We start from the raw sequence: 27,984 nt of genomic DNA, 5'->3' as shown, positions 1-27,984 counted from the left end.
TTTACTTATTTATTAAATTGTGATTGGCCAAAACCATTGATTCAGGACTATATAATAATTTCTACTTATATTTTTTCACTGTATAGTCTTAACCCAATGATTCGGGATAATATAATAATTTTTATTTATATTTTTTTTACTATATAGTCTTAACCCATGAACATTTTTCCTTAAAGATAAATTACGCGAAGTTTTTCAAAGAAAATACGTGAAATGTCATGTTTACCCCTTATTTTATAATGTATAGATAGGAGGTTTATTTGTCAGCTGTGGTTGTGAATAAAGCATGGCATCAAATGAGGGTCTTATATACTCCATTGACTATAAAACCAATAATGATTCCGAGGGTACGGTCATAACCCTCCGTTGAATCTACATTTTCCTTATTACTTTTCTTCAACGACAAGACTCAGGAGCCAACATTGCCCAACTTAAATCTTTAGAAAGCCCACTTCCCTCACCACAGGTCCATTACATTAGATTTTATTGGGCCTGAAACCAAACAAATATCTAAATCACGAATGCATGAACACGGGTACAAAAGCGACAAAATTTAAGTGACAATGCACTTGAAACATTAGAGCACCGTTTAAGAAGAATGGTGTGATTAAACATATAAAGCCCAAAAAAGCAACTTTTTTTATCCAACGATATATATATATATATATATATATATATATATATATATATATAGATTACTTGTCGTCCCAGTAATGTTTATCTATCCATATTGATTTTGGAAATTGCTGCTGATGGAAGTGAGCACACGTGCCCCTCTTTCCCTCTCTAACTTCATAAAAAAGGAATTTAATGCTTACCCACAAAGTGGGCAAATATGTAATTCCGCAACACAATTCCCCATTTAGGTTGATTTCTACGTTGCATACGCACACGCATTTGCATGGAATGACTCATCAAATTCCTATCATTTATTTATTCATACACGAACAAATAATTCTTTACTTGTTTTCTCAGTCAAATTATATATTAACGGGGGAGGGAATTTAGTTATAACATTATCTATATTTGTTAGTATTTACTATATTCATTAAATATTTATTTATATACTACATTTTAACATAATTATTTTTATCTATATCATAATTCACGTTCAATTCTAAAGTATTTTAATTGAATCATTATGTTTTAAATAAACTAAAATGTGTAAGAATAGTTTAAATAAACAAATTAAATACTAAAATGGTTCATTGGAATTTCTACACTAATCAAGTTTACTTGCCCCTCCGTTGTCTACAAAAATCACATGAATTTTGAATTCCTTTTTATTTTATTTTATTTTATTTATTATTACATAAAAGTTTGCTTATTTGGCTTAAACATTGCCAGCAATCTTCCCATTTATTTTTGTTTTGAGTTAAAAGTTGAAAAAAATAATAAAAAATAAATAAAAAATTCAGTTTGCTTGATTTTTTTGTTACTCACAAAAGAGTTCTCAAGAACTCAAAAAATAAAAAAATAAAAAAATAAAATTGTTTGCGATATAAATGAAAGATTTTGAAATGAGTCATGTTATTTAACTCGATAAATAAAAATTTACTATTTTACCAAGTCTATGTAGTTGTTCATGTATCAAATATAATAGACCTAATTTAAAATAGAAGGTAATTAATTATTTGAAAAGTTGTCTATCTTTCCATTTTTTTTACAAATAAAAGTCAAAAATCCTATCAACGTCTTAAAGCATCTCCAACAGTCAAAAATCCTATCAACTGTCACGTATGATGTGTAATTTTTTTTTTTTATTTCCAGCAGTCTGTTAAGATACATAAATGTGTAAAATTGTTATGTATTTTACACAGTAACATTAGCATATTTCTTTTCTCCTCCCTTTATTTCATTCCATTAAAGAATTAAGGTCATGTTTGGTGTGGTGGAATGAATTGAAATGGAATGAGAATGGAGGTGGGAATGGAATGAGAATAATGATTTTCATTCCACCGTTTGGTTGTAAACATGGAATGCGTAAAAATGGAATCTCATTCTCATTCCTATGTTTGGTAAGAAAATTAGAATAGAATGAATTTATATTATTTCTTTAAATTACATTTTATTATTAGTAAAAAAAATTAATTTGCAAAAATAAAAAGGAAAGAGATAATAGAGAGAGAAAAATAAACGAGATAGAGAGAGGGGGAACAAACAGCATATAGATACATATTATACATATATAGTGTGTGTATGCGTGAATTATCTCTTTAAATTATTTTATTACTTTATTAATTCTTAGTGGGAATGGCATGGTCATTCCAATTCTCAAGAAGTGGAATGGGCATTCTACCTTTTTGATGGAATGGCCATTCCCTTTTAATGTGACACACCAAACAAGATAATGGAAACCAATGCATTCCATTCCATCTTTATTTGATTCCATTCACCCACACCAAACATAGCCTAACTATATATTGAGTAGGTTTGTAAAAGTTATGTGGGTCCTGACATGAGTCGCATGACACTTGGTTGGTTATTATTGAGGGATATATTTGTACACAAAAGGTATAAAACAACCGTAGGAGCTAAAAATAAATAATTCAAATTTTTTGTGTAAATCAACCATGACACATCAGATTTACACAAAAAAAAAATATACACGGATGCAAAGAAAATGGGTGGAGGGAAAATAGGAAGGAATGAGCAAAATTCATTCATTTTGTCACACGGAGAGAAACATCCTTTACAAATTTTCATCCGTCCAAATTTGAGAAGAAGACAAGAGAAAAAATAAGTGAAAACTCTCTATTGCTCTCACTTTATACACATACATAGATCTACATATAAATATGGCCGGTCTCTTGCTCTCGTTCTATGCACATTCATAGACCCACGCATAAATATGGTTTATTTACAAACTGATTTGATTCACGTGGATTGTGATAGTGGGCTACTCGGTTTTTTGTTTTTTGTTTTTTTTATTTATTTTTTTTCATGATGAAATATGATTTTATATATATAGGGATACAATATTCGCATTCCACTTTTTTCTAATTACACTACAATTATCTTTTTTCTTGTAAAGGAAATGTCAAAAAAAATCCTTAAATTCATTAACGCAATATTTCTTATTTTATAATGTTATAACTACCCCTTTATACAAGTTTAACATTTTTATTTTTATTTTTTCTTACCTTCGTTAGTTCCTTTAATATTTTTGTTCCATGTGCTATACTTTCTTTTCTTTTTCTTTTCGGAGGTCCTCTCAAAGAAGATAATTTATTCCATACTAATAATTCTAATTTTGGTAGTGGAAAGAAATAATTTATTCAATAGTAACTTCTTTTTTTTTGTAATTTTTTATGAGCCCGTCAAAAGAAATAAGTTATTCAATAAAAGTAAGTATATATTTTTTTTTGGTCTTATCAAAAGAGATAATTTATTTTACAGAGATATATATTTTTTGAATCCTCTTTATTTGTACTTTTTTTTTTTTTTTTTTTGATCTTTGACAATAGAGATAATTTATTCAATAAAATTTTTTTTTGGGTTTTTTTTTTTTCCTGTCAAAAGAGATTATTTTTTTAATGGTTAATTTTTTTTTTTTTTTTTTTTTTGGTTCAGTCAAAAGAGGCAATTTATTCCACATAATTTTTTTTGGTCCCGTAAAAAAAACATTATTAACTTTTTTTTTTTTTCAAAAGAGACCTAAAATATTAAAGATTAGAGATAAGGATAGGGTATGTGACAGGAGAGTTATGTCATTTTAAAAGTAATAATCATTTATTTGTAAAGTTAAGGTTAAAATTGTCATTTCAATTAGAATACTTATCACATAATAAAAGTTTAAATAAGTGGTAAAAAATAGTGAGGATATAATGATAAAAATAATTGAAAATTTTCTTTCTCTCTCTCCTAACAAACAAAGTAAGTTATGAAGTTATTTTCTTCTTTTCCATTCAACCGAACAAAAAGAAAAAAGTACATAATATCTTCCCTATTGATGTCTCATTCTTCATTTTTTTTCTCCCTTCAATTCAATTTCTTCCTTCCTACTGAACGGAACCTTATGATTTCATCTTAATATTCTTTGTTGGTAATTAAAGTTTGAATCATCGTGAAACTTTAAACAGTAATATATATATATATATATATATATATATATATATATATATAAGATTGTTATGCAAATGATTTATCTAACTCTCATGAACAAAAATAAGGAGAGGAATTTAAAGAAGAAAAATTAAAAAGCATTGCACCTTCAGGTCATATATTTTTATGTCAGTAGGGGTATTAAAGCCATCAATTATATTATTTTTCTTTTGGAATTGAGTTTATATATTTTTAACTTAGTTTTTAGAAATATTTCTATTCCATAAATACCTTGTCTATATTTTTACTTTTCTTTTTCTGTTTTTAATTATCTTGAGGTTAGTTTTTGATCAAATTCATTAACAATTTGTGAATGTATATATTACAAATGTACAATTATCAACCTCTCAAAAAAAAAAAAAAAAATTTAATGCTTTTAAAAAAGATTTTGCAAACGTAAGAGTACTGTACTAACGGCAAATTTTTAACCACCAAAATATTTGGGGAATACTCTAAATTTCTATAGTTGTTGTAAATATGTCAGATATTGTTTTGAATTATTCTATAATTTAATTATAGATTTTTCAACAGTTGGATTCAAGACACTTGAGATTATTTTAGCAGTTGGTTGTTAATCCTTGTCCGCTATAAAGAAGGACAATAATACAAACTTTTTTCAGTCACCCACATTCTCTTTGCACATTTAAGTACTTGTCCATTATTATTGATAAGGAGGAAACTCACCTGTTTCAAATTTTATTAAATCACCTTATCCTTCCATATAAATAACTGATTATGGTAGTAATTATGCTTCCCTGTAGACTAATATTTCCATTCAATAGGAGGAACAACTACGTGTGAAACTTGATTATTTTATATGATTATGTAGAATAATTTTAAAAGAGTTTAAATTTGAAGAACATTGTGTGGACAGAGAAGTGATCCATAATCCACCATTTATTGCAAATTATATCCAAAATAATTTTCTCCTTCCACACTGATCAAATCGGGAGAAAATCACATCCACTAAAATAGTGCAGCCATTTGTTCCATTTTTTGTAAATCAACATTACTTATTATGGTGGGTAAAAAATTATATTTGCTATAGAGAATTTTTGTGTATATATATATATATACATTGTTCAAATATACTCTTCTTTTCTCTCTTATTTCTTCTTCTCTCCCTCTTTCATTTCAGCAATCCATTTGAAATAAAATTGAAATCCCGCCACCCAACTACCTTCTTCTCTTCCAAAATATCAATCAACCCAGTTTAGAATTTGATTTCTTTCGAAATAGATTTTTATTTCTTTCCAAATAGAAGCAAGAATTAGGCTTTATTTTGAAATAGAATAAGCGATTCTATTTCCAAATTGAAGGTCAGATCAAACGTCTACAAATCGAAGCAAGAGGTACGATTTTTATGTTTCTGCCATATAATTGTATCCCAAATTATCCAAATCGAAGCACGATGTACGATTTCTTTGTTTCGGCCATTCTTATGGAAATAAGAGGATTTCCTTGAAAATAAATTTTGAAAATTATAGTTGTATCCCAAATTATTCTCATTTGCTACATCACAACAATTTCTCAACTACATCACAACAATTTCCCAACATTTTCGTTACATATATTCCAACGTATTTGTAAAGTGGTGCATCACAACATTTTCCTAAGGTACATCCCAACATTTTCGTACAAACATCTCAACATTTTCCTAAGATGAATCCTAACATTTCCTAAGATGAATCCCAACATTTCCTAAGATGAATCCCAACATTTTCCTGAAGTACATCCCAACATTTTAATTGCTGGTGTACCATTTAAAATCGTAATATTTTCTTCTTTTTCTTCGTCTCAAACTGCTATTCTTTACTTCTTCTTCTTTGCCTCACCGCCGTTCTGGTGCATCTCAACATTTTCTTACGGTGAATCGCAATATTTTCCTAATGTACATCCCAAAACTTATCCCAACTGTAGGTGCAAAATTCCGCTCAACCAATAATGATTGAGAAAAATCAAACAACTCACTCAAAAACAATAAGAATAAATAAGAATAGTGTATAGAAAATCGTAGAATTGCTTAATCCCTTTATTGGAGGTCTGGGCCTCTATTTATACACAAATAGTATAGTAGAATCATGGTAGGACTCGCATTACTTGTCCTCCAATCCTTTTCCATGTACAATATTCTCCTTAAATGGAGTTCTTTTCTTTGTATAACTCTTCCTATGTAAAATATCTCTCACACGGAAACTTCCTTTGTGTTGAGTCCTTTTTTTATTAGGACTGGACCATAGATGGTGTACTTGGGCCGGATATAATATGGGTTGGATGACTTCATGAAGGGGCCGGTACTTCCAATGAGGTGATATTGGGCAGGTTAAGGCTTTCATCCAGTGTTGAAGGTCCAACGTAAGTGGTATTGGGCTGAAAGATAATATAATTTGGGCTTAATCCGGACGGGCCTCATATGTCCTTGGAATATAAATATGTGTAGTGATGACGTGTACGCTTCTTATTGGAGGGAGTTTTTTTCCCTCCACACTTTGCCCCAAATTTCATTTTTAATTGAGTGACGGCTCCCATTAAAGAGGGAATTGAAACCGGTTTTTTACTTTGCTTCAGAGACGGTTCGAGGACTTTCATTATTACTCCGTCGTACAAGATTCTGCAAGAGTTACATTCGCCCTAGCTGCACTCCTGCGTTCTTCATTCCATCGCCTTGTCAGGTTAGTTTTTTTTCGCATCTTTCTCTTCAATCTTTCATTATGAGTACTTCATCTACTCCTAAACGTATAGATATTGGGGATTCTGAATCCACACCTTCATCTTCCCCCGTTTGCATTAGGGTTCCCCCTCCTAGGGTTTCTACAGATTGTCTTTTGTTGAATCAATTAGGTACTTCCCCCCTTCTAGCCGAGACATCCACCTCAGGCTCTGATAATGTTCTTACTCATGAAGAGAGGAAAGCAATCATCTCTATTCGCCGCATCAAGTTCTCTGTTGCTTCGGTAATGGAAGAATTTGATATTCCTGAGGGAGTAGAAATTATAGAATATCCCGAGGGTGCCGATTTTACCTCCGGCGAGGGAATTGAAGAGAGTGAGTTGCTTCTTTCGATCGGGCATCTTAGCGCCCTCCGGTTCCCTCTTCACCCCTTCTATCATTTAGTTCTCAACAAGTTAGGTCTTGCCCCCCTTCAGGTAAATCCTAATTTCTTTCGCATCCTTTCGGCACTGTTGGTGCGCCGGAAATTAGAGGCTCTGGATTTGACCTTTGCCGACCTTCTGCTTACTTATAATATATCTAAGCATGGGATTGAGCCTGGTCGCTTCTTTTTTACCTCTACCCTTCATCAGAGGATATGCACGAACCGTCCTTCATCCGAGAAGAAGTGGAAAGAAATGATGGTTATAGTTAAAGGAAAATGGTTCGTGCCCTAATCAATTACGCTCCCCATCCCGCGCAAGTTCGGGAAGTTAGGTATAGAATACTTAACCTCCCTTCATACCAAGTGTTCTGGCTGTTTTCCTTGCCAAGTCTTAATGTTTCGCCGTACTAATGAATTTCTTGGTGTTTTTTCAGCTACATTCCCATCCTCCGCAGTAAGGAACAGACTTTCTTTTCTTGAGGAACGAGTCTGGAGTGACCCCTCGCCTATCGAGGACTTGCTAACTTCTTCAAACCTCAAGGATATTGCCTCCAGTGCTGTTGCTGCAGACCTCATGGATCCGTCTCTACCATCCTTTGATAGTTTCCCCATGACTGAGGAGAAGATACGGAGGGCTGAGGCTTTAAAAAAGAAAGCCGAAGATGCCCAACCCTTGGTCGTTATTAGGTCTACTGAGGGTGAGGTGGAGGCTGAGGAACCACCAATGAAGAAATCTCGCCTCAACCCCCCATCCTCTGGCAAGGGCAAGGTCCCTTCTAAAAGCAAAGGGAAAAAGGCTGAAGAGGCCGAACCTGAAGATGAAGTCAGGGCATATGTTATGGCTGAAACTGGGGCTCCTTGGACTCCTTCCTTCACCAGGGCTGACAAGTCAGTCCTGCATTCAAGGGATTCTGTGATCACAGACGCTTCAGTTGCACTGGCTGTGGCCCGAGGGATGTGGCTCCCAAAAGACGAGGAAGCCATCAGCCAAATGGGGTTGGAACAACTACTCCCCTCTGCCCCGGTCCAGGCCATAGAGGTTCGTATTGCTCCTTCAGAATTATGTTACTCTTGCTTACTTATGTTTCCATTTATGCTCATATTTGTTCCTCTGTTATCTTTTTATACAGAGTCAATACCACACCATGGCACTCTGCGCCACTGCTGAAGCCCAATCCCTCTCCATCAAGAAGCTGGAGAAGGATCTTGACAATGCAGAGAAGAGAGCCACCACTGCCTCTACCAATCTGAAGATAACTACTGAAGCCAAGGATGTGTATAAGAGGCAGTTGGCTGCCTCCGAGGCTAAGGTGGATTCTCTTCAGGCCGAAATTCAACGCCTGACCAAGGCTCTTACTACTTGCTTCAAGGCGGGGAAACAAATGCGGGGGCGCTACTCCTGTCTGGCACACCTGGCTAGTGCTAAAGCGTTCCGGTCTGGCTATAATCAAGGCTCAGGCCCTAAGACAATGGATCCGGACGCTTTTGACAAGCAGGTGGGGGTGCACTTCCCATATGATGAAGGGCCACAGGCTTTGGAAGCTGAAATCCGCTTTGCCGAGATGGTGAAGGCGCACCTGAAGGGTACTCCTAGCTCTTCTGCCCCTGCGGCTTCAATTCTTCCTACCCCAAGTCCTACTGTAGCGGATGCTTTTGAATCTACTCCCTTCGATCCAAAGAGGAAGTAGAACCATGTATTTTGTTTTTATTAACAGTATATTTGGGATAATAAATATAATTTTTGTTTTAGGCTTTTAATACCTGATTTGTTTTTGTTGTATGCTTTTGATATTGTTCATACTTTTCTGACTGGTAATGTTTTTATGACAAACAAAGCACATTGTCTTTATGCTTCGGATTTATGCTATCCGAGAAAAAGTAAGGATGATGGGAAGAAGGAGATCCTTTTAACAGTTTAATTGACATCTCAGGATGATTCATATGGACAATGATCTAACTGTTAAGTGAACTCTTCTTGCCTTTGACTTGCCTGCAGTAGACGTATATATACTCTTTCTTTCTCGTGTGTTCCTGATGTGGGGTGGATCATGATGAACTTATGATATATCCACAGGGTATTAAACACTTGGAGTCCAGAGGAAAAAGTTCTAATCCGGCCACCAGAGGTCTGAAGCGAATTGTTCCTCGGCACTGAGTCGTGGAGGAATATTGCTGAATAGGACACTTAGGGTCTGAAGCTGTCTCGGACACTTAGGATCCGAGGCGAATTGTTCCTCGGCACTGAGTCGTGGAGGAATATTGCTGAATAGGACACTTAGGGTCCGAAGCTGTCTCGAACACTTAGATCCGAGGCGAATTGTTCCTCGGCACTGAGTCGTGGAAGAATATTGCTGAATAGGACACTTAGGGTCCGAAGCTGTCTCGGACACTTAGGATCAGAGGCGAATTGTTCCTCGGCACTGAGTCGTGGAGGAATATTGCTGAATTGGACACTTAGGGTCCGAAGCTGTCTCAGACACTTAGGATCCGAGGCGAATTGTTCCTCGGCACTGAGTCGTGGAGGAATATTGCTGAATAGGACACTTAGGGTCCGAAGCTGTCTCGGACACTTAGGATCCGAGGCGAATTGTTCCTCGGCACTGAGTCGTGGAGGAATATTGCTGAATAGGACACTTAGGGTTCGAAGCTGTCTCGGATACTTAGGATCCTAAGCGAACTCGGACACTTAGGGTCCGAGGCGAATTGTGTGTTCGTTCTATTTTTAAACGATGTGGGACAATAGTAATACAAAACATAAACCAACCGCCCATAAAGATCCACTTGGCATGATTGCTTTCTTTCGCCAATCAGTGTTTACTCTTTGCATAACAACAATGAAGTTGATCAAGGGAAATTTTGACAATCTCAAAGAGGGAAACTTGAATTTCATTAAACGAAATAAATTGAAATTAAAAACTTGTGATTGAAATTATTAAAAATTGCCAACTGTAACTGTAATAATCAACTGTAATTATAATAGCCGTACCACTGTGGTAACATCACGGCATATAGGTATGGATCCCCCTTGTTATAAAAAGAGAAACATACATACGATATTGACAATGTTGGCTAGTGGTAATACCTTTTGAGGTGGATGGCATTCCATGGACGTGCAATAGGACGCCCATCAACTTCAGCCAACCGGTAAGCTCCCTTCCTTACTACTTCGGTAATCCTGTAGGGTCCTGTCCAGTTGGGTTCCAACTTTTTAACATACGTTGTCTCCTACTTCATAACCCAATCGCCAACCAAGAACCTACGGTACCGGACACGCTTGTTATAACTATTACACACCTGTTGTTGGTATGCCGCGAGCCGAATTACTGCGGCATCTCTCCTTTCGTCCACAAGATCAAGGCTATGTTCGAGTTGTTGCTCATTGTTCCCTTCCAGTACCAAGGATGTCTGAAGGGTTGGGATTATTGACTCGGTAGGAATGACAGCTTCTGATCCATATGCCATAGCAAATGGGCTTTCTCCCGTAGGTCGTCTTGGAGTGGTTCGATAGGCCCAGAGCACTTGGGGGAGATTCTCGTACCATTTTGTCTTCAATTTCTCCAATTTTTTCTTTAAGCACCCAAATATCGTGCGATTAGTTATTTCAGCTTGCCCATTGCCTTGTGGATGACTAACTGCAGCCAATTTTTGCAGGATTCCATGTTCGTTAAAGAACTTTCTTGTATTTCTATTATCGAGGTTCTTACCATTATCCATTACGATGACTTTTGGTACCCCAAACCGGCAAATAATGTTGCTCCAAATGAAATGCTTTACTTCTTCGTGGGTGACGCTAGAGAAGGCTTCAGCTTCCACCCACTTAGTGAAGTAATCCGTAGCCAGAAGCACATGCTCCTTTTTTTCCACGGTTTTGGGTAACGGTCCTACTACATCAATCCCCCATTGGGCGAACGGCCATGGATTAGCCATGACGTGCAAACCTTTGGCAGGTTGATGTTTTATTGGACCATGGCGCTGACACTTGTCACATCTTCTTGAGTATTCTTCGGCATTTCGAGCCAAGTATGGCCAAAAATAGCCTTGGGTTAGAATTTTGTGTGCAAGGGATCTTCCTCCCGAGTGATTTCCATAATCTCCTTCATGAATTTGTTTTAGAATTGTGAGAGCCTCAGTAGGGGTTAAACACTTGAGATAAGGACCGGAGAATGACCTTCGGTATAACTGGTTATTGATGATTGAGTATTTAGCCGCGGTAAGCCTAAGCTTCCTTGCCTCAGCTTTTTGATTAGGGAAAACTCCCTCCTTGAGGTAGGCCTCGATTGGATCAATCCAGCATGGCTCGCGTGGAACTTCCGGGATCACCATCACCTCTTGCCGGGGATTAATGCTAGGTTCTTCGAGGACATCGATTGGAACAAGCCGAATCAACTCTTCGTCTGAAGATGATACGGCTGCGGCCAATCGATCTGCTTCGGCATTTTCATCTCGTGGTACCTGATGGAATTCGATTTGATCGAACTCCTGGATGGCACTCTCTACAGCATCTTTGTATGACTTCATACGTTCCTCCTTGGGATAATAGTGCCCTGTCACTTGATTGATCACAAGCTGTGAGTCACTAAAAACTTTTAAACACCGTACCTGTAGCTGTTTAGCTAGTCGAAGTCCGGCAAGCAACGCCTCATACTCGGCCTCGTTATTAGTAGCTGGGAAATCTAGCCAAATTGACTGCTGCAGCTTGGTACCCTCGGGTGTTGTGATGTCAATCCCGGCCCCTGCCCTTTTCTGGTTGGAAGAGCCATCAACCCGTAACTCCCAGTACGGCTCTTGAACTGTCGGCTCCTCAGATTGATCTTCATACTCCAGTAGGAAATCCGCTACTGACTGCCCCTTGTGAGATACCTTTGGTGCATAGGTGATATCAAAAGAGCTAAGTTCAATAGCCCATTTTGTAATTCGACCAGACAAGTCTGGTTTAGCTAGGATAGCCCGTATAGGGTGATTTGTAAGTACCACTATGCTGTGAGATTCGAAGTAATGTCGAAGTTTCCTCTTGGCATAAATTAACACCAGGATTATCTTTTCCGTCTTACTGTACCGTGTCTCAGCATCCGTCATCGTTTTGCTTGTGTAAAAGATTGGGTGCTGAATCTTGCCTCCTTCTTTGATCAACATTGCGCTTGTTGCTACAGCTGATACTGCCAAGTACAGGATGAGAGTGTCTCCGGGCGTTGGAGCATAAAGGATTGGGGGTTTTGTCATGTAGCTTTTCAATTGATTGAGAGCTTCCTGCTGCTGAGGTCCCCACATATCTTTGTTTTTGGATCGAATAGCATCAAAGAAAGGTTTATACTTATCAGATAATCGGGATATGAATCGGCTGAGGGCCGCAACTTGGCCAGTTAGAACTTACACTTCCCTGCAGGTTTTTGGCTCTTGGTTCTGTATGAGTGCCTTTGCCTGAGCTGGGCTTACTTCTATTCCTCTTTTACTTACAATGTGCCCGAGGAACTGTCCTGAAGAGACGGTGAAGGAGCACTTGGTGGGGTTCAGCTTCATATTGTACCTCTTGAGAGTATTTAAGACCTCCTGGAGGTGCTTCGGGTGATCCTCTTTCCGTATACTTTTGACCACCATGTCATCGATATAGGCTTCAACTGTATTCCCCAGTAGATTATTGAAAATTTTATTGACAAGTCGCTGGTAGGTGGCTCCGGCATTCTTTAGACCGAAGGGCATCACTCTGTAGCAGTAAGTGCCCGTCTCTGTGATGAAAGCGGTTTTCTCCTCATCTTCAGGATTCATGGGAATCTGATTATAGCCGGAGTATGCATCGAGGAATGTGAGCCTCTCATAACCTGTCGTAGCATCCACCATTTGATCAATCTTGGGCAGAGGGAAGCTATTTTTTGGGCAAGCTTTGTTAAGGTTGGTATAATGTACGCATACCCTCCATTTCCCATTCTTCTTTTGAACGACTACTACACTTGAGAGCTATTGTGGGTATTGCACCTCTCGAATGAATCCTGCTTGTAATAGTTCATTTACTTCCTCGGCTATTATGCGATTCCGTTCAGGTGCGAACTGTCGGTGCCTCTGCTTGACTGACCTGAATTCTGGGTTAACCCTCAAACTATGGCATGAGACCATATGATCGATCCCTACCATGTCCGAGTGATCCCAGGCAAAGACATCCAAATTGTACCGAATGACCCTGATCAATGCTTCCTTCTCTTCGGCTGTGCAAGATGAGCCAATGTAGGTGACCTTCTGAGGGTCTCCGAGGACTACCTCTATAGCTTCGAGGGACTCCTCGGTAGGTGCTTCAACCTCGGCTTCTTCCTCTGCCTTGAGATACTTGGGCAGAGGATACTGTAACTGCTATTTGATTGCGTCTTTGGAATTCGCCTCTGACTGAGGTGATTTCGACGCCTTCTTTGCTTCATATAGCGTTAGCATGTAACATTCTTTTGCAGCAACCTGGTCTCCCCAGAGGTCGATGACCTCCCTGCCATCTGGGGATAAACATCTCATTACTTGATGAAGGGTAGAGGGGACTCCTTTCATACGATGGATCCAACCTCTCCTCATAATGAGGTTATAAGATGGATGAATCTCCGTCACGACAAAGTTCTCTTTCAGAGTCTTCTTTGCTGCAGTAACGGATAGATCGATCACCCCAAGCGGATTCACCTTAGTACCATCAAACCCCATTAGGGGGCTAGAAGTTGGCCTGATGGACGATGGTGAAACCCCCAACTGATCGAAGGCTGCTTTTGTAATGATGTTGGCGCTACTTCCCGGGTCAATCAGCACCCTCCTGATCATATAATTCGCCACTAGAAGGCTGATGACCAAGGGGTCTTCATGCGGGCGCTGGACTCTAGACAGATCATTGTTACCGAATCCAATGTTGATGCTGCCTGGCGCAACCGTGTTTACCGAAGACAATCTTCGTAACTTATGAGCCTCTCTCAGCCTGGATCTGTACAACTCTTCAGACTTTTCATCATCCTCTGACCTTCCGTGTATGGCATGGATAACCTTTACCTGACCGCCCTATACCCATCGAGGGTTAACCTCCCGAGGTTTTACGTACTCCTTCGTGGCGAGATACTCCACCAACTCTCCTCTCGCTATCATGCTTTCTACCTGTCGCTGAAGGGACCTGCAGTCATTGGTGGTATGCCCATAGTCTCTATGGTAGGCACAATGTTTGCTTTTGTCCCTCTGCTCCAAGGGTTGTTTCATGGGCTGAGGAGTTGCGAACCTTGTCTTATTCTCTTGGAACAGGCGCGCTAAGGTAGTACGGAGAGGGGTAAGCCTGTCCTCTGTCCTTTGCCTCTTCTCAGGCGCTTGGGTGACTTGTGTGGCGGCATGAGGAATCTTCTGCATCCTTGTGCTTGCAGCTTTCTCTCGAAACTTGTTTTCCACTGTGACGAGGGTAGCGTGCTGTGCACGGTGGGCTACGTTTTCCTCCAACCGAATGTAGATTTGTGCCCTAGCGTTCAAAGTCTGCATATCCGGGGGGGAATATTTGATCAAGGATGTGTGAAACTTGGTTCCCTGGATCATTGCCAACTTAAATGTTTCGATTGCCGTGGCAGGGTGGCAATCTGCTATCTCCGAGGTTTCCATGTTAAACCTGGATAAGAAATCTTGTAGAGTTTCTCCCTTCCTTTGCCTTATGGTGAAAAGGCTGGCGATATTTTTCTTCTGCTTCTTACTTCCGCAATACTGGGCTAAGAACATAGTGCACAAGGTCTCATAATCAGGGATAGACTTGTGTGGCCTATTCCTGAACCATTCTAACACTGCTCCGGTTAAACTGGTAGGAAAAACCTTACACATCCACGGATCGTTATGATCGTCCAGTGCCATCTTTTGCGCATAATGATCGAGATGCCGAGAGGGGTCTCCTGCCCCATCGAACTGGGTGAAGGATGGCATAGTGAACTTCCTTGGTCTCTCCACAAGGTACACATCGTCAGTAAAGGGGGTCTTGACCAAGGAGTTCTTGTGCTCTCTAGCCATCTCGGCTGGTGTCTGAATTCTTAATAGCTTCTTTTCGTCGAAGGCATCTTATACGCGTGCGCCATTTGGAACGCCATTGGACCATACCGTAAGCCTATGGCTGGACTCGGCCTGTTCGTCCTGTGTGCGACGCGGGAGATTATCCGAAGCAACCGCCTCGGACCTCGTCCCTTGCTGTTGCTGAACCTCATTAGGTCCAGCCCCGTTGGGTGGTGTCCCGTTGGCCGGAGGCTCGTGAACTGGAGGTAAATTCTGGGTGGGGGGTGGTGCTGCAGCATCGCCTGGTGGTGTTTGTGGCGTTAGCCTGGCCATTGCCGTGTGCAGCGTATGAGTTTACTGCTGAAGCGCAGCTATCTGGGCGACACTCGTATCGTTTGCTTGTCGGAGTGTCTCAAATTGGTGCAAGAACTCCTCTCGCATCTTTTGCATCAATTCTATCTGTTGATTCATTGCTGACTCTCCGTTTGACATTCCAGATACGACTAAGGATTTGATTTGAAGAACAAGTGGGAGTATATTTTTATACGATTCCCACAGACGGCGCCAAAGTGTAGGTGCAAAATTCCGCTCAACCAATAATGATTGAGAAAAATCAAACAACTCACTCAAAAACAATAAGAATAAATAAGAATAGTGTATAGAAAAGCGTAGAATTGCTTGATTCCTTTATTGGAGGTCTGGACCTCTATTTATACACAAATAGTATAGTAGAATCATGGTAGGACTCGCATTGCTTGTCCTCCAATCCTTCCATGTACAATATTCTCCTTAAATGGAGTTCTTTTCTTTGTATAACTCTTCCTATGTAAAATATCTCTCACACGGAAACTTCCTTTGTGTTGAGTCCTTTTCTTATTAGGACTGGACCATAGATGGTGTACTTGGGCCGGATGTAATATGGGTTGGATGACTTCATGAAGGGGCCGGTACTTCCAATGAGGTGATATTGGGCAGGTTAAGGCTTTCATCCAGTGTTGAAGGTCTAACGTAAGTGGTATTGGGCTGAAAGATAATATAATTTGGGCTTGATCCGGACGGGTCTCATATGTCCTTGGAATGTAGATATGTGTAGTGATGATGTGTACGCTTCTTATTGGAGGGAGTTTTTTTTCCTCCACACCAACTTTTCAAACCTAGCCTCAGACCTTTTTCCCTTTTTCTTCGTTTTCCTTTCCCTTCTTCTTCATCTTCGTTTATTCAAAATTCAAACCCTAACCCTCAGGCCTTCATTCTGACTTTCTTCTTCGATGCCCTAGACCTTCGATCTTCACTTCTTCTTCTTCGCCTCAGACTGCCATTCTTCACTTTTTCTTCTTCGCCTCAGACTGCCATTCTTCACTTTTTCTTCTTCGCCTCACCGCCGTTCTTCACTTCTTCTTTTTCGCCTCATATCACCGTTCATACTATTTCCTTCGTAGCATTTAGAGACAGAAAGGGAGACAATCGTGCGTAGCTTTTAGAGAGAGAAAGGGATACAACCGTGCGTAACGTATTTTAGAAATAATATTTAAAGTTTATATATATATGAAATATAATATTTAAAGGGGTGGTAAAAAATTAATTACTCAATTTTTTTAATTGATGTGGCACATTCTCAACCACTTATTTCAAATGGTGGAAATGGTTGCACTATGCAACTGGAGGTGATCCTGGTCCAAATCCGCCATTTGAATTTGGATTACCCATTTCAACAATTGGTTTGATATGCAATTTAAAGATGAAATAACATTTCAGTGGAATAAAAATTAATTTTAGAAAAAAAAATTCATTTTTTCAATTAAACCTATGGAATAACCATTCCATTTTCAAATAACTTTTTTTTAATTATTTTTTATAATAAAACCAAGTTAATTCCCTAAAAAACTCTCACATTTCAAGTCCAAAAATTACAACCACCGTTGCCTCCTTCATTGCCTTCCACCACCGTTACTGTCATCACCATCATTGTTATTGCCTTTAACCACCACACCGACGCCACCTCTACTGCTTTCCGCCACCTTCACCTCCACGTCCACTACCACCGTCGTCACCACCACTACTGCCTTCGATTACTGCCACCTCTATTACCTTCCACCACTGCTATTGCCACCACCATTGTCACCATTACCACCACCGCTGCTGCATTCCATCACCGTCACCTTCCGCTTACACCAGTACTACCGCCTTCCACCATAGTTACTGCCACCGCCACCATTGTCGTCGCCTTCCAACACCCTCACATTGCCGTTGCTGCCTCCACCACTACCGCCACCACCACCGACTTCAACAATCACCACCTCCACTGCCTTCCAACACCGGCACCATCGTCACCTCCACTGCTTTCCACCACTACCTACACCACTGCTGTTTTCCACTACCACCACATTAATGCCTTTCACCATCATCACCTATACCATCGACGCCTTCCACCCCCGCCACCACTCTCCACCAATACCGTTGCCTTCCATCACTGCTACTACCGCTGTAATTTTTTTTTCAAAAAATATAGAAGAATGTTATTTTGTTAATTTAATTTATTTGTGACTAAGAGGGATATTTTAAAGAATTCAATTTGAAATTCATTCTATTTTAAAATTTAAATTGGTCCAACCAAATATTAGAATAGTTATTATTATTATATTACATTCCTATACGTTTTATATTTGCAACCAATAATATAACGAAAATAATCATTGCATTTAATTTTCGCTTTCATTATATTTCATTCCTACATTGCAAACTTGCATAGCAAAAACATCATTTATTTACTATAAAATCTAACAAGTGCAAAAGAAAGAATAAAATAAAAATACAAACAAACTTGAAAAACCACTCGCCATTATTTACCCAAAAAGAAAAAATAAAAAAAAAAACGAACCACCCGCCATGTTCTGCCCAAAAAACAATTTTCCCAAAAAACAATTTTCTTTCTTCAAAAGGAATGTTTTATCATTGCAGCATATATGAAATTATGAACACGATCATATTGATTTTGGAAATTGCTGTCACTATCCGCTCATGGAAGTGAGCACACGTGCCCTGCTCTTTCTCTCTCTAACTTTGAACGGTATATTAATTGCCCGTTTAGGTTGGTTTCTACGTGTCACAGAACTTACAAACACTCGAGTGCCTTTGCATGGAATAACTCATAATTTATTTATTAATATCGGGGTAAGTGCAAAACATCAAATTGAAATATACATTTTTGTAACACTTTTATTTTTATTTAAAAAGTGTATAAAAGTAAAAATATTTGTCAATCAAAAATTTATACTATAATATCAATTTTACCTTTTTACTCTTAAAAAAATATTCGTACTAAACTTTGAACTGGTTCAATCTCAAACTAATGTAGGATGAGGAAATACCTGTAACCAAACATCCTTTTTCTCCTGCACCTCAGGCGGTGGCTAGTTAGGGGTGTACAGCATGGCGGCACAATTCCCGAAGGCGGTGGCTCGGGTGATGATAGGATGCCCCATATTTTCTTTGTTTCTATAAACCATAAGCCCTAATTTTCAGAGACATACATATGGATACAGTCATGTACATATATACATATATGGGGAAGAAGATGAATTTGGGGAAAAAGATGGATTAAGGTCGCAAAGATGGAGTGTTGAACACCATATTAAGGTTGCAAAGATGGGGTGTTGAACCACCATAGCCACCAACACCATATTTTATCTCTTTCTACAAACCAACGGTCATGTTTGCAGATCGCTGTGAAGTGACCGCCGCCGTCGCCACCGTATCGAGCAGTGGAGTATCGCACCGCCGTCGCCGTTGCGTGTACTCGCCGGTGAGCTTCTTGCTCGGCGTTCGTTCCATCAAGTAATGAATTTGATTGCTGTTCGTCGCCGCCGATATAATCAGTCCGTGCTTGAATCCTTGCTCATCGATCCTCTAGTTCATGTCACTCTGAATAAATTTTGTATATATTTTATTGCATAATAAAACAGAAAAAACCTCTATTGTCTAACTCAACTCTAGGACAAACTCGTTTTGAATCTTAGATTTGGACTCCCGTACAGCTCCACATACATTGGGTTTTGTTTATGTTTTAATAGAAACAAAATACTTTTTTATTTTATTTTATATTTTTTTAAAATAATATTTCTAAAGGAATGGGATATAAACTGGAATCTATATGATTATGGGTGGTTGCGAAGCCAATCCGTCCGAAAGTGCTCAGTGGGTGATGGGAATTTTTTTGTTTTCTCCTCACTGTAATGAAGAAGATGGGTTTTGGGTACTTGTCATTTTACATTATATTATTTTTTATATATTTTATAAAATGTGTTATTAAGAATATTTTAGTCTAATTTTATCTTAAATGTACAAGGAGGACCTATTTGCACAAATGTCATAATTTATGAGTATTTTTTGTACGAAAAATGTGCAATATGCACTATATACATACTTAAAGTGTATTTTATGCGATTGACCCATTAATATGCAAACGAATTATTCTTTTATTTGTGTATGTATAAACATGAACAGATATGGTAAGAAGAAAAATAAAATAAAAAATAGATGGTAATATATAATTGTGACTCGTCAACCGGAAAAATATGATTTGGAAAAGAATGCTGAAACCACTCCAATCTGCCCTTATTTTCAATAATTTAAATATAATTTTTTATTTCAAAACTTGCTTACTCGGAAAACAAATCAATCAACAATCCAAATGTCTGATAATTTAACAATGAAAAAAAATATGAATTATCATTTTGGTTTAGATTTATATGATTTTCGAATGATATTTTGTTCAATGGTAGACAAATTAGCGTTGAATAAAATTTTAAATTAATTATATCTTGCTATGTTTTATATGATTTTCGAATGGTATTTTGTTCAATAGGTGTGCAAATTAGCGTAGAATAAAATTTTAAATTAATTATATCCGGCTATGTTTTATAAAGTATTCTAAAAAAAATTAGAATTATAAAATATTTTTAGAGACCCGATACTACCGTTTTTAACAAATAAGAAAAAAATTTGTATGTAAAAATTATTATTATTATTATTTTTTTTTGAAGAAATTAACAATTTTATAATAGTGGTCTAATTGTCACATCACTCATTATTAGTCATTAGTGAGAAACTAGCACAGAGTGATGTAAAAAGTGAAGTTAGGATAATATTTGAATAAGAAGGTGACAACTGACATACAAACAATAACAAAAAACAAATGCGTAAAGAACCAGTTTTTGATGGCCAAAAATAGAAATTTAAAAAACGAAAATGTTTCAATAATTCAATGGTCAAATAAATAAATGACCCTCGTCGTCACGTGGGTCCCACGAAGAGCCCCATTGCAGGCGCGTGGAACAACAGATTACAACCGTCTCAATGAAAAGAGGACGTTTGTCCCAACCCCTTCTCCATTTGCATCTCTCTCTCTCTCTCTCTCTAAAACTATGCAATCCCCGCCAACCCAACACCCCCACCAGAGTCCCACACTTCAGTTTTACTTCCCCATTTCTTTCTCTCTCTACCTTCTCTCTCTTCTTCTTCCTTCCTTCCTTCGTTCTTGTTTCTCACGAAAAAGGCTGATCATATATATATATGTGTGTGTGTGTGTGTGTGGTATTTGATAGTATATGAATGAATGATGATGGGTTCATCATCAGCTTGGGGAAAAGTAACGAACAACAACAACAACAACAGTTATGATTACTCATTCAAGATATTGTTGATTGGTGATTCAGGGGTGGGCAAGAGTAGTCTTCTCCTTAGTTTCATCTCCAACATGAACCACCCTCTTCAAGATCTCTCTCCAACAATTGGTACCCACTTTCTCTCTCTCTCTATACATACATATATATATATATATATATAGGCCTCAAATGTTGATGGGTTTTCTTTAATTTTCTGGTTCATGCTTGCCTTGTTGGTTATTACACTTGGAAAGAGTTGATTCATATTTTAATGTGTTCAATTGAGATAGCTAAAATTTACCCAGAAAAAAGAAAATTGAGCTAGCTAAAGGTTGCATGCATTGATTATAATAAATGTTTCTGATTCTGTTTTTTATATTCTGATCAGATTGTGTTAACAGAGTATTATTTTGAGGGTTTTAATCAGGAAGCTAAAATATGTAGTTCCTATGTTTGGGATTTTGTCCATGTGAAAAAATCTCATGGCCGTGTGTGGTTCTTGGGCGTTTTGTTCATCATTGATTCTTGGCTAATTAGGGACCATTATTGCATCCATGTATACATATGCAAACACACTCTCACACACACATATATGTATATGCGTGTGTGTAATATTTAAGTTTAATGGTTCATCCCTTTGGAGAGGACTTTCATAAATTTTTAAAAGTATCATTTAATACTTTTCTTGTTTTTCGTTTAATTTTATTTTGTGTCTTTGACTCCATTTCCTTGTTTTGAGTGCTAATTAATTATCAAGCCAACAAAATGGGTGTAACATAATTAACATTCATATCCCTGCTTTGAACATGTTGTCAGAATTACTTCAAATTATGGGACTGCCTATTTAGGAATGTAAAGTTGCATGCATGTTTAGGTGTGTTATACAGATAAATTGTTAGAATACTGTGTTCTGAAATTTGTTTTCGAGAATTTTTCTAGGCTCACCACGAGAGCAATTTAGCCATTCAAATTGATCACAGACACAATTGTACCCCACGTTGCAAATTTAAGCATTAGAATTGATTGCTATAGCATATGGTACGTAGTGTCGTCAATTGAGTTAGTGTCTCATTACAATTGGCAGGAACTATTTTGGTGTTCTGTTTTTCTGATCTATATGTTCATCAATGCAAAGGCCGTCCTCACCTTAAACTCTCAAAAATAGCAATAAAAATTGTGAATGACAGTAGGATATTACTTTTTAGGGGTTGTACCATTGATATCCATAAAAATATCCTTTTCTATGCTTATTTTACTGATATAGTAGGCTATGCTGTTCTAATGCTAATGACTAATGTTACTGTTATTCCTATATTGGATTCTCTTCTTATTTGGCTTTCTCTAGCAAATATAATTTTAGATTTGCAATTTTTAAGTTTTTATCTTTTTGTTCTCTACTATACCGACTTCTGCCCTGGACTTCCCTTCCAAAGAGAACTTGGGTCTTTTCACCACCATTATTTGTTTATTCTTGATCTTGGATTTGTTGGTCAAATGAGCTGCATATATGTGCCAATAAATTATTAATCTTTTATATTTTTTAGATAAATTGTAATATGTTCTGTTCCATCATATGGATGGAATAGGGTACCAATAAAGCAGACAATGTAGGTTTGTTTCTGATATATATATATTTTTTAACAGAAGCTGAAATTTACTTTTACTGTTTGACAGTGTTTTTTCCTATGTTAAACTTCAAGACAGAATCTAGGTTCTAGAGCTGCAATTTTTTCCTTGGCTGTTTAATTTGTGCAGTTCTTACAGGAGAAATGTAGGTGAAGAATCTTGTGAATGGCCTTTTATGTAATATAACTGAACTACCGATGCACACTTTGTGTTTGTAGTTACGGGCTTCATGTTTCAAATAATTTGAATCTGTATATTGAGCTTTGTTTGTTATATTGACCATGTCCAGGAGTAGATTTCAAGATCAAGCATCTCACAGTTGGTGGGAAAAGACTGAAACTCACTATTTGGGACACAGGTAATTAATATAGATGTTAATGGCTTGCCACCATATATGTATATATATGTTTTTTTTTTTCTGCATCCCAATGGAATCCCTACCCATGCATACGCTTTTTTTTTTAAGTTACATGTTGTCGGTTCAATAGCTGTATGCTGCAGCTAAGAACATGAATGATCAACCTTGACAACTTAACTATTCTTGATAGATTGATAAAACATGATTGGAAAGTGCAAAGGGTAGTCACACCTCTTTGCAACTTTGAATTCGGAAATAGAGGTGTGATCTGTCTTATCCCTTTGCACTACCACATCGATCTTAACGTATAATTTTCTAAGAGTGCATTCAATTTCGAAACCAATTTGAATGCAATGGGTTAATTAATACTTACATTTTATTGCAGCTGGACAAGAGAGGTTTGGAACATTAACAAACTCTTACTATAGAGGTGCCCATGGAATTATCCTCGGTATGGCATTCAAAGTACTGATAGTTTTCATTTCTCAACTTCATTTCTGGGATAATCTTTCGACTACTTTTTTTTTGTGTCTTTATTCATTGTTCAATCTTTTAGTGATTTGCTATTAGTAGGTAGTTTTTGTAAAATTCTTAAATAATTAGAATTAAAGTTCCAACTATTGATGGTCAGTAATTTATTATGGTCTCTTTTTGCAATCTTACTGAAATCCAGGATGGGTCTAGGGCTAACCTATATCATTAATTGCATGATTTAGTTGTCTATAGGTTGTCCATGGTCTTTCACAACGGATTAAATGAGCCAAATTTCTTGCATTTTAAAAGCCATTACTCAGAATTGACCCCACTAATGTGGGGTATTGGGAGGGATGGATGTGGTGTAGAGCTTACCTACATCATTAATTGCATGACTTGGCTGCCTTTAGACTTGAACTTCTGTTCACATTTGACAGTCCGAATTTTTTCGATTGCATCTCTAGAGTAATATACAACAAGACATTCTATTATTAAGACTTCAAACTTAATTTCATTTATTAAGGTGTACGGAATGATGTTTTCCATTCGTGGTATAAGATGTTGCTTTTTACTGCTATGTCAAACACTCTGGTATAATTTAGTTGCCTAGGGACATTTGAATTTCCTCTTTAATGATCTATATGCGCTCTTCTTGTTGTCTGGCCTCTCTATAAGAAGATTAAGACGTCAAACATCCTTCGAACAAGTCAATGCAAGGATAACACTTAATTTGAACTATTTTCCTGTCTAGCTTTCTTGTAATTTCCTGACATGTGCTTGTTTTTTACTACATTTCATGGTTAATTCGTCTTTGTAGTGTTAGGAGGTTTCATACTTGATTTATTGTAATCTTCATACTCCACTTTGAAGTTACGCATGGTAGTAGTCTTTGTTCTGTTTTTCTTCAATCGGCAATAGTGATTTTACTTTGCATTAAACTTCATAAATACCTGCCACCTGAAATATAATCGTATTGGGTTCTTCTCTAGCTCATGCTTCCACTAGCCATGTAATTGTAATTTTTGCACAAAATTTCCTGACTAACATGTGGTGAAGTTAAGTAACTGGTTTCTGATTTACTTCTAATTTTAGTCTATGATGTAACACGGCGAGAAACATTTACGAACTTGTCAGAAATATGGGCCAAGGAAGTAGAGCTCTACTCCACAAACCCAGAGTGCATCAAGATACTAGTTGGGAACAAAGTTGATAGGGTAAGTTGTATCATATCTTTTTCTGTATATTACCATAGAAAAGTATTCCTTGCGCGCTCACAAAAACACGCATGCATTCATGTATGTCTGCATGAAATGCACACTACTTTGCACACGGAATTTAATGTATATAAAAAATTATTTTTGACAACGACATTCTGTACTAATTAATGTTCTGGTGTTGATCTACTAAATTTGTAGAATAAATATTATAAATGATTAAAATTATTTTTTCTAAAAAATATTTTCGCGTGGAAGAAATCTATACTACTATCTGTTCTGGTGTTGATCTGTAGCAAATTTGTAAAATAGATATATACGATTATGTTTGTTGTTAATTTATGTTCTCTGATTCTGTTGTAGAGAAGATGAGGTACCTCATTTAATGACATACTTTCTTCAGGATAGCGAAAGGGCTGTAACTATAGAAGAGGGGATGGCTCTAGCGCGGGAGCATAAATGTTTGTTTCTAGAATGCAGTGCTAAAACGAGAGAAAATGTGCTGCGATGCTTCAAAGAGGTCATTATAAAGGTATACTCTCCTTTTTCTTCTCCTTATTGTTTTTCCCCCCCTGTTTGGCAGAGGTACACTTTCTAAATTGCATGTTTTTTCCTTGACTGTTATTTCAAACCTGAAAATGTTAAAGCAAGCTTTAAATTTTGATAATGTTCGATCTATCATCTTGATAATATGAAAAAGAGTTTGGGCTGCATTTGAAATCAACTTAAAGAGAAACCTAACTTCTCTAGTTGTCACTATTTGATATCTATTGCACTGTTTGGATTGCATATTATCGGATCATATGATTTTTTTTTTGAAAACAATCAATTATTGAATGCAATATCACTTTTTAATTCTGTGAAAAGAAAAAACGAAAGTCAAGTGTGTCCAAGAACATCTTTGATTGTGTTAATTACCACAGAGAATCGAAGACATGGAAAGTTCTTTTCCCTAGAATGAACAATCCGTTTTTGGGAATTTTTTCCAGCAAGGAGAAGATACATTTGCTTAGGAATTTAATTAGAGGGAGAGATTGCTACTTCAATACCGTTTAGTTCCTGTTTCTTCTATGACTTACTTAACAAATGGCTGCCACAAAAATAACACTACAAATTAGTCTCCCGATTGCTTGGCATCTTGCACACCGGCACTCTATTGGCCAGTAAAGGGTATAATTCCCCAGAGATCCTATGTTCTTGTTTCAGTAAACTGGCACAAAAGTTTCTCACCTGTTTGCTTCTTCAATGATCTTGAACCTCTTAAGTCTTGAATCATTTTAGTGCAATTATGTACCTTGGTCATATCAACATATTCAGATACAGGGAAGTAGACGGCAATTTAGGTTTGATCTTACCTCCTATGACATGGTAGTAAAAGACAATCACAATGATCTAAGAGTACACCATAAAGTTCACAAGTCATCATATTATGTTCTGATTTATTTATTTATTTATTATTTTATAGTATATATTCATAATATAATGTTCTAATATTTGAGTTGAAGCAATTAGTATTGAGGATGAGCCTTGGTGCAACGGTAAGATTGTTCCATTGTACCCCACATTGGCAGGGGAGCATCGTGTTCCAGAAATTCAACCTTTATACAAATATGTCTCCATATTGTTCAGCTGTCGGAACTTTTCTCTGGTGCATGCAGCATGCTTCTTTTTCTCGTTAAGTGGATGCTTCATAGTGCTGATACTTTTCTGTTGCTTAACATGTGTTCCGACTAATCTAGATTACTTTAACAGATACTAGAGACACCTAGTCTACTGGAAAAAGGATCTATAGCTGTGAAGAAACAAATTTTGAAAGAGAAGCAACTGTGCCAGCCACCGAATAACAGTAGATGTTGCTCTTAGTTGAAATGTTCTGAACAGAAGTACAATATCTGCAGCTCAAAAGATCAAAACTGAATTCCTCAACATTGGTGCCTATGGTTTGGACTTTCAGATCCTTCACGATAGCTGACGGCGTAGATGGATGGCCATATGCTCTTTCGAGAAACCTATTGGAGCTGTGCTGTCTAATTGTATTTTTACAAAGAATGGTGTTCATGTTATACCGGTCAGTATCAATTTTAATGTTCTTTCATTCATTGAATCTTTACCGAATTAGTGTTAGAATTAGGGTTTTTTTGGGATGGATGGAGACATCCAAAAGGGAAGACCGAGAGAGTATGGTGAAAAATAAATCTGTACTGGAATTGTTTTGTATCTTATAGCTCAGACACGAGATGTATATAGCTCATGCTGGAAACAAGAAATTTGGCTTGATTGTTCTAACATTTTTACATGATACACGCGTGCAGACTATATGTATGGCTTTGGCTATACAGATTTTGTGTTGCACTTTAATTCTGCAGGTTTACATGTTTAACATGGGCTGTATTGATTTTATTTTTTGGTACTCTTTCTCATTTCTTTTTAGGGAAGAAGAGTTCAATTAGACTACAGCATGGCACTAGGATTTCCTCAACTTCATGCTTCTTAGAGTATTGCATAGTCTATCATCAGATACATCCAGTTTCCGTCTCACATGAATTAGGTAATTTTCAGTAAAACTTCGTGGGAGTCGTTTAGAAGGATTTGCACCCTTAATCTCTAAGAGCTGTGGGGCTAAAGGTTATTTATATACTTTTTAAAAGGTATATGGTCTCATTATCTATTTATTATTTTATTAATTAATTTAATAATTAAATAAAAAAATTTAATTTTAATTTTATAACTTTTTGTCTTTTTCCCAACGGCTATATTTCCGATGGCTATATTTCAATTTTTATATAAACCACTCATTCTATCTTCTTTGCATTTTTATACAAACCACTTATTCTATCTTCTTTGCATTCTCAAGTCCACTTCTTTGCATTCTCAAGTCAAGTCCATTCTATGTTCTTTGAGTCTTCATCTTTCTTATACAAAAAAATAATGGCTTCATCTTTATGAGATGAATATTTAAAAAAATATTGAGAGAGAGGATTATTGAAGATGAGAATTAGTATTTATAGAGTAAATAATATAGCCGTTTTAAAAGAGCCATTGAAGCTGCTATCTCTTTTTTACTTTTGTAGCCACAGATTCATTGTGAATCCATACACTCCCTTAAATCATACTCTTTAGGATATATATAAAGATCAAGATATGAATAAATACCCCTAAACACAATCATACTCTTTAGGATATATAAAGCGAAATCACTATAAATTATATTAACCAAAAAGACAATCAGAGCTACTTCACCAAAAACCCATAACCCTAACTCTCTCCAAGGACTGCACAACTGTGACTAGTACTATGTGTTGAGAGGTTATATACAAATTTATAAACTCTATCTACTATAGAGCATAAATCCCTAAGTTAGTTATGGAAGGGTGTAAGACAGAGCCGCCAATAATATATATTGTTCAAACTATTCTCTTTTCCTAAAGAAGCCCATGGATAAGTCTTCGTGGAGGTCACAAAAAAGTGTACTCCATTTTG

At 37.1% G+C, this 27,984-nt stretch overlaps 1 protein-coding gene across 1 annotated transcript; it reads left to right on the top strand.

Annotated features, from left to right (window-relative positions):
- Window positions 1-20,257: 20,257 nt before the first annotated feature.
- On the top strand, window positions 20,258-26,841 carry LOC132271110 (ras-related protein RABC2a-like). Its single transcript, XM_059772384.1, has 6 exons — window positions 20,258-20,961; window positions 22,748-22,816; window positions 23,202-23,267; window positions 24,383-24,504; window positions 24,908-25,036; window positions 26,257-26,841. The coding sequence occupies exons 1-6, from the start codon at window positions 20,784-20,786 to the stop codon at window positions 26,365-26,367; spliced, it is 675 nt and encodes a 224-aa protein (XP_059628367.1). The 5' UTR covers window positions 20,258-20,783; the 3' UTR covers window positions 26,368-26,841.
- The last annotated feature ends 1,143 nt before the right edge of the window (window positions 26,842-27,984 follow it).

Source organism: Cornus florida, unplaced genomic scaffold (assembly GCF_030987335.1).
Source record: "Cornus florida cultivar Cherokee Brave unplaced genomic scaffold, ASM3098733v1 CherokeeBrave_3.0.0_Hap2_Chr08, whole genome shotgun sequence".
NCBI classification, from domain to species: Eukaryota; Viridiplantae; Streptophyta; class Magnoliopsida; order Cornales; family Cornaceae; genus Cornus; species Cornus florida.
Note: the sequence above shows the minus strand (reverse complement) of the source record. Positions and strands in the feature narration are given on the sequence as shown.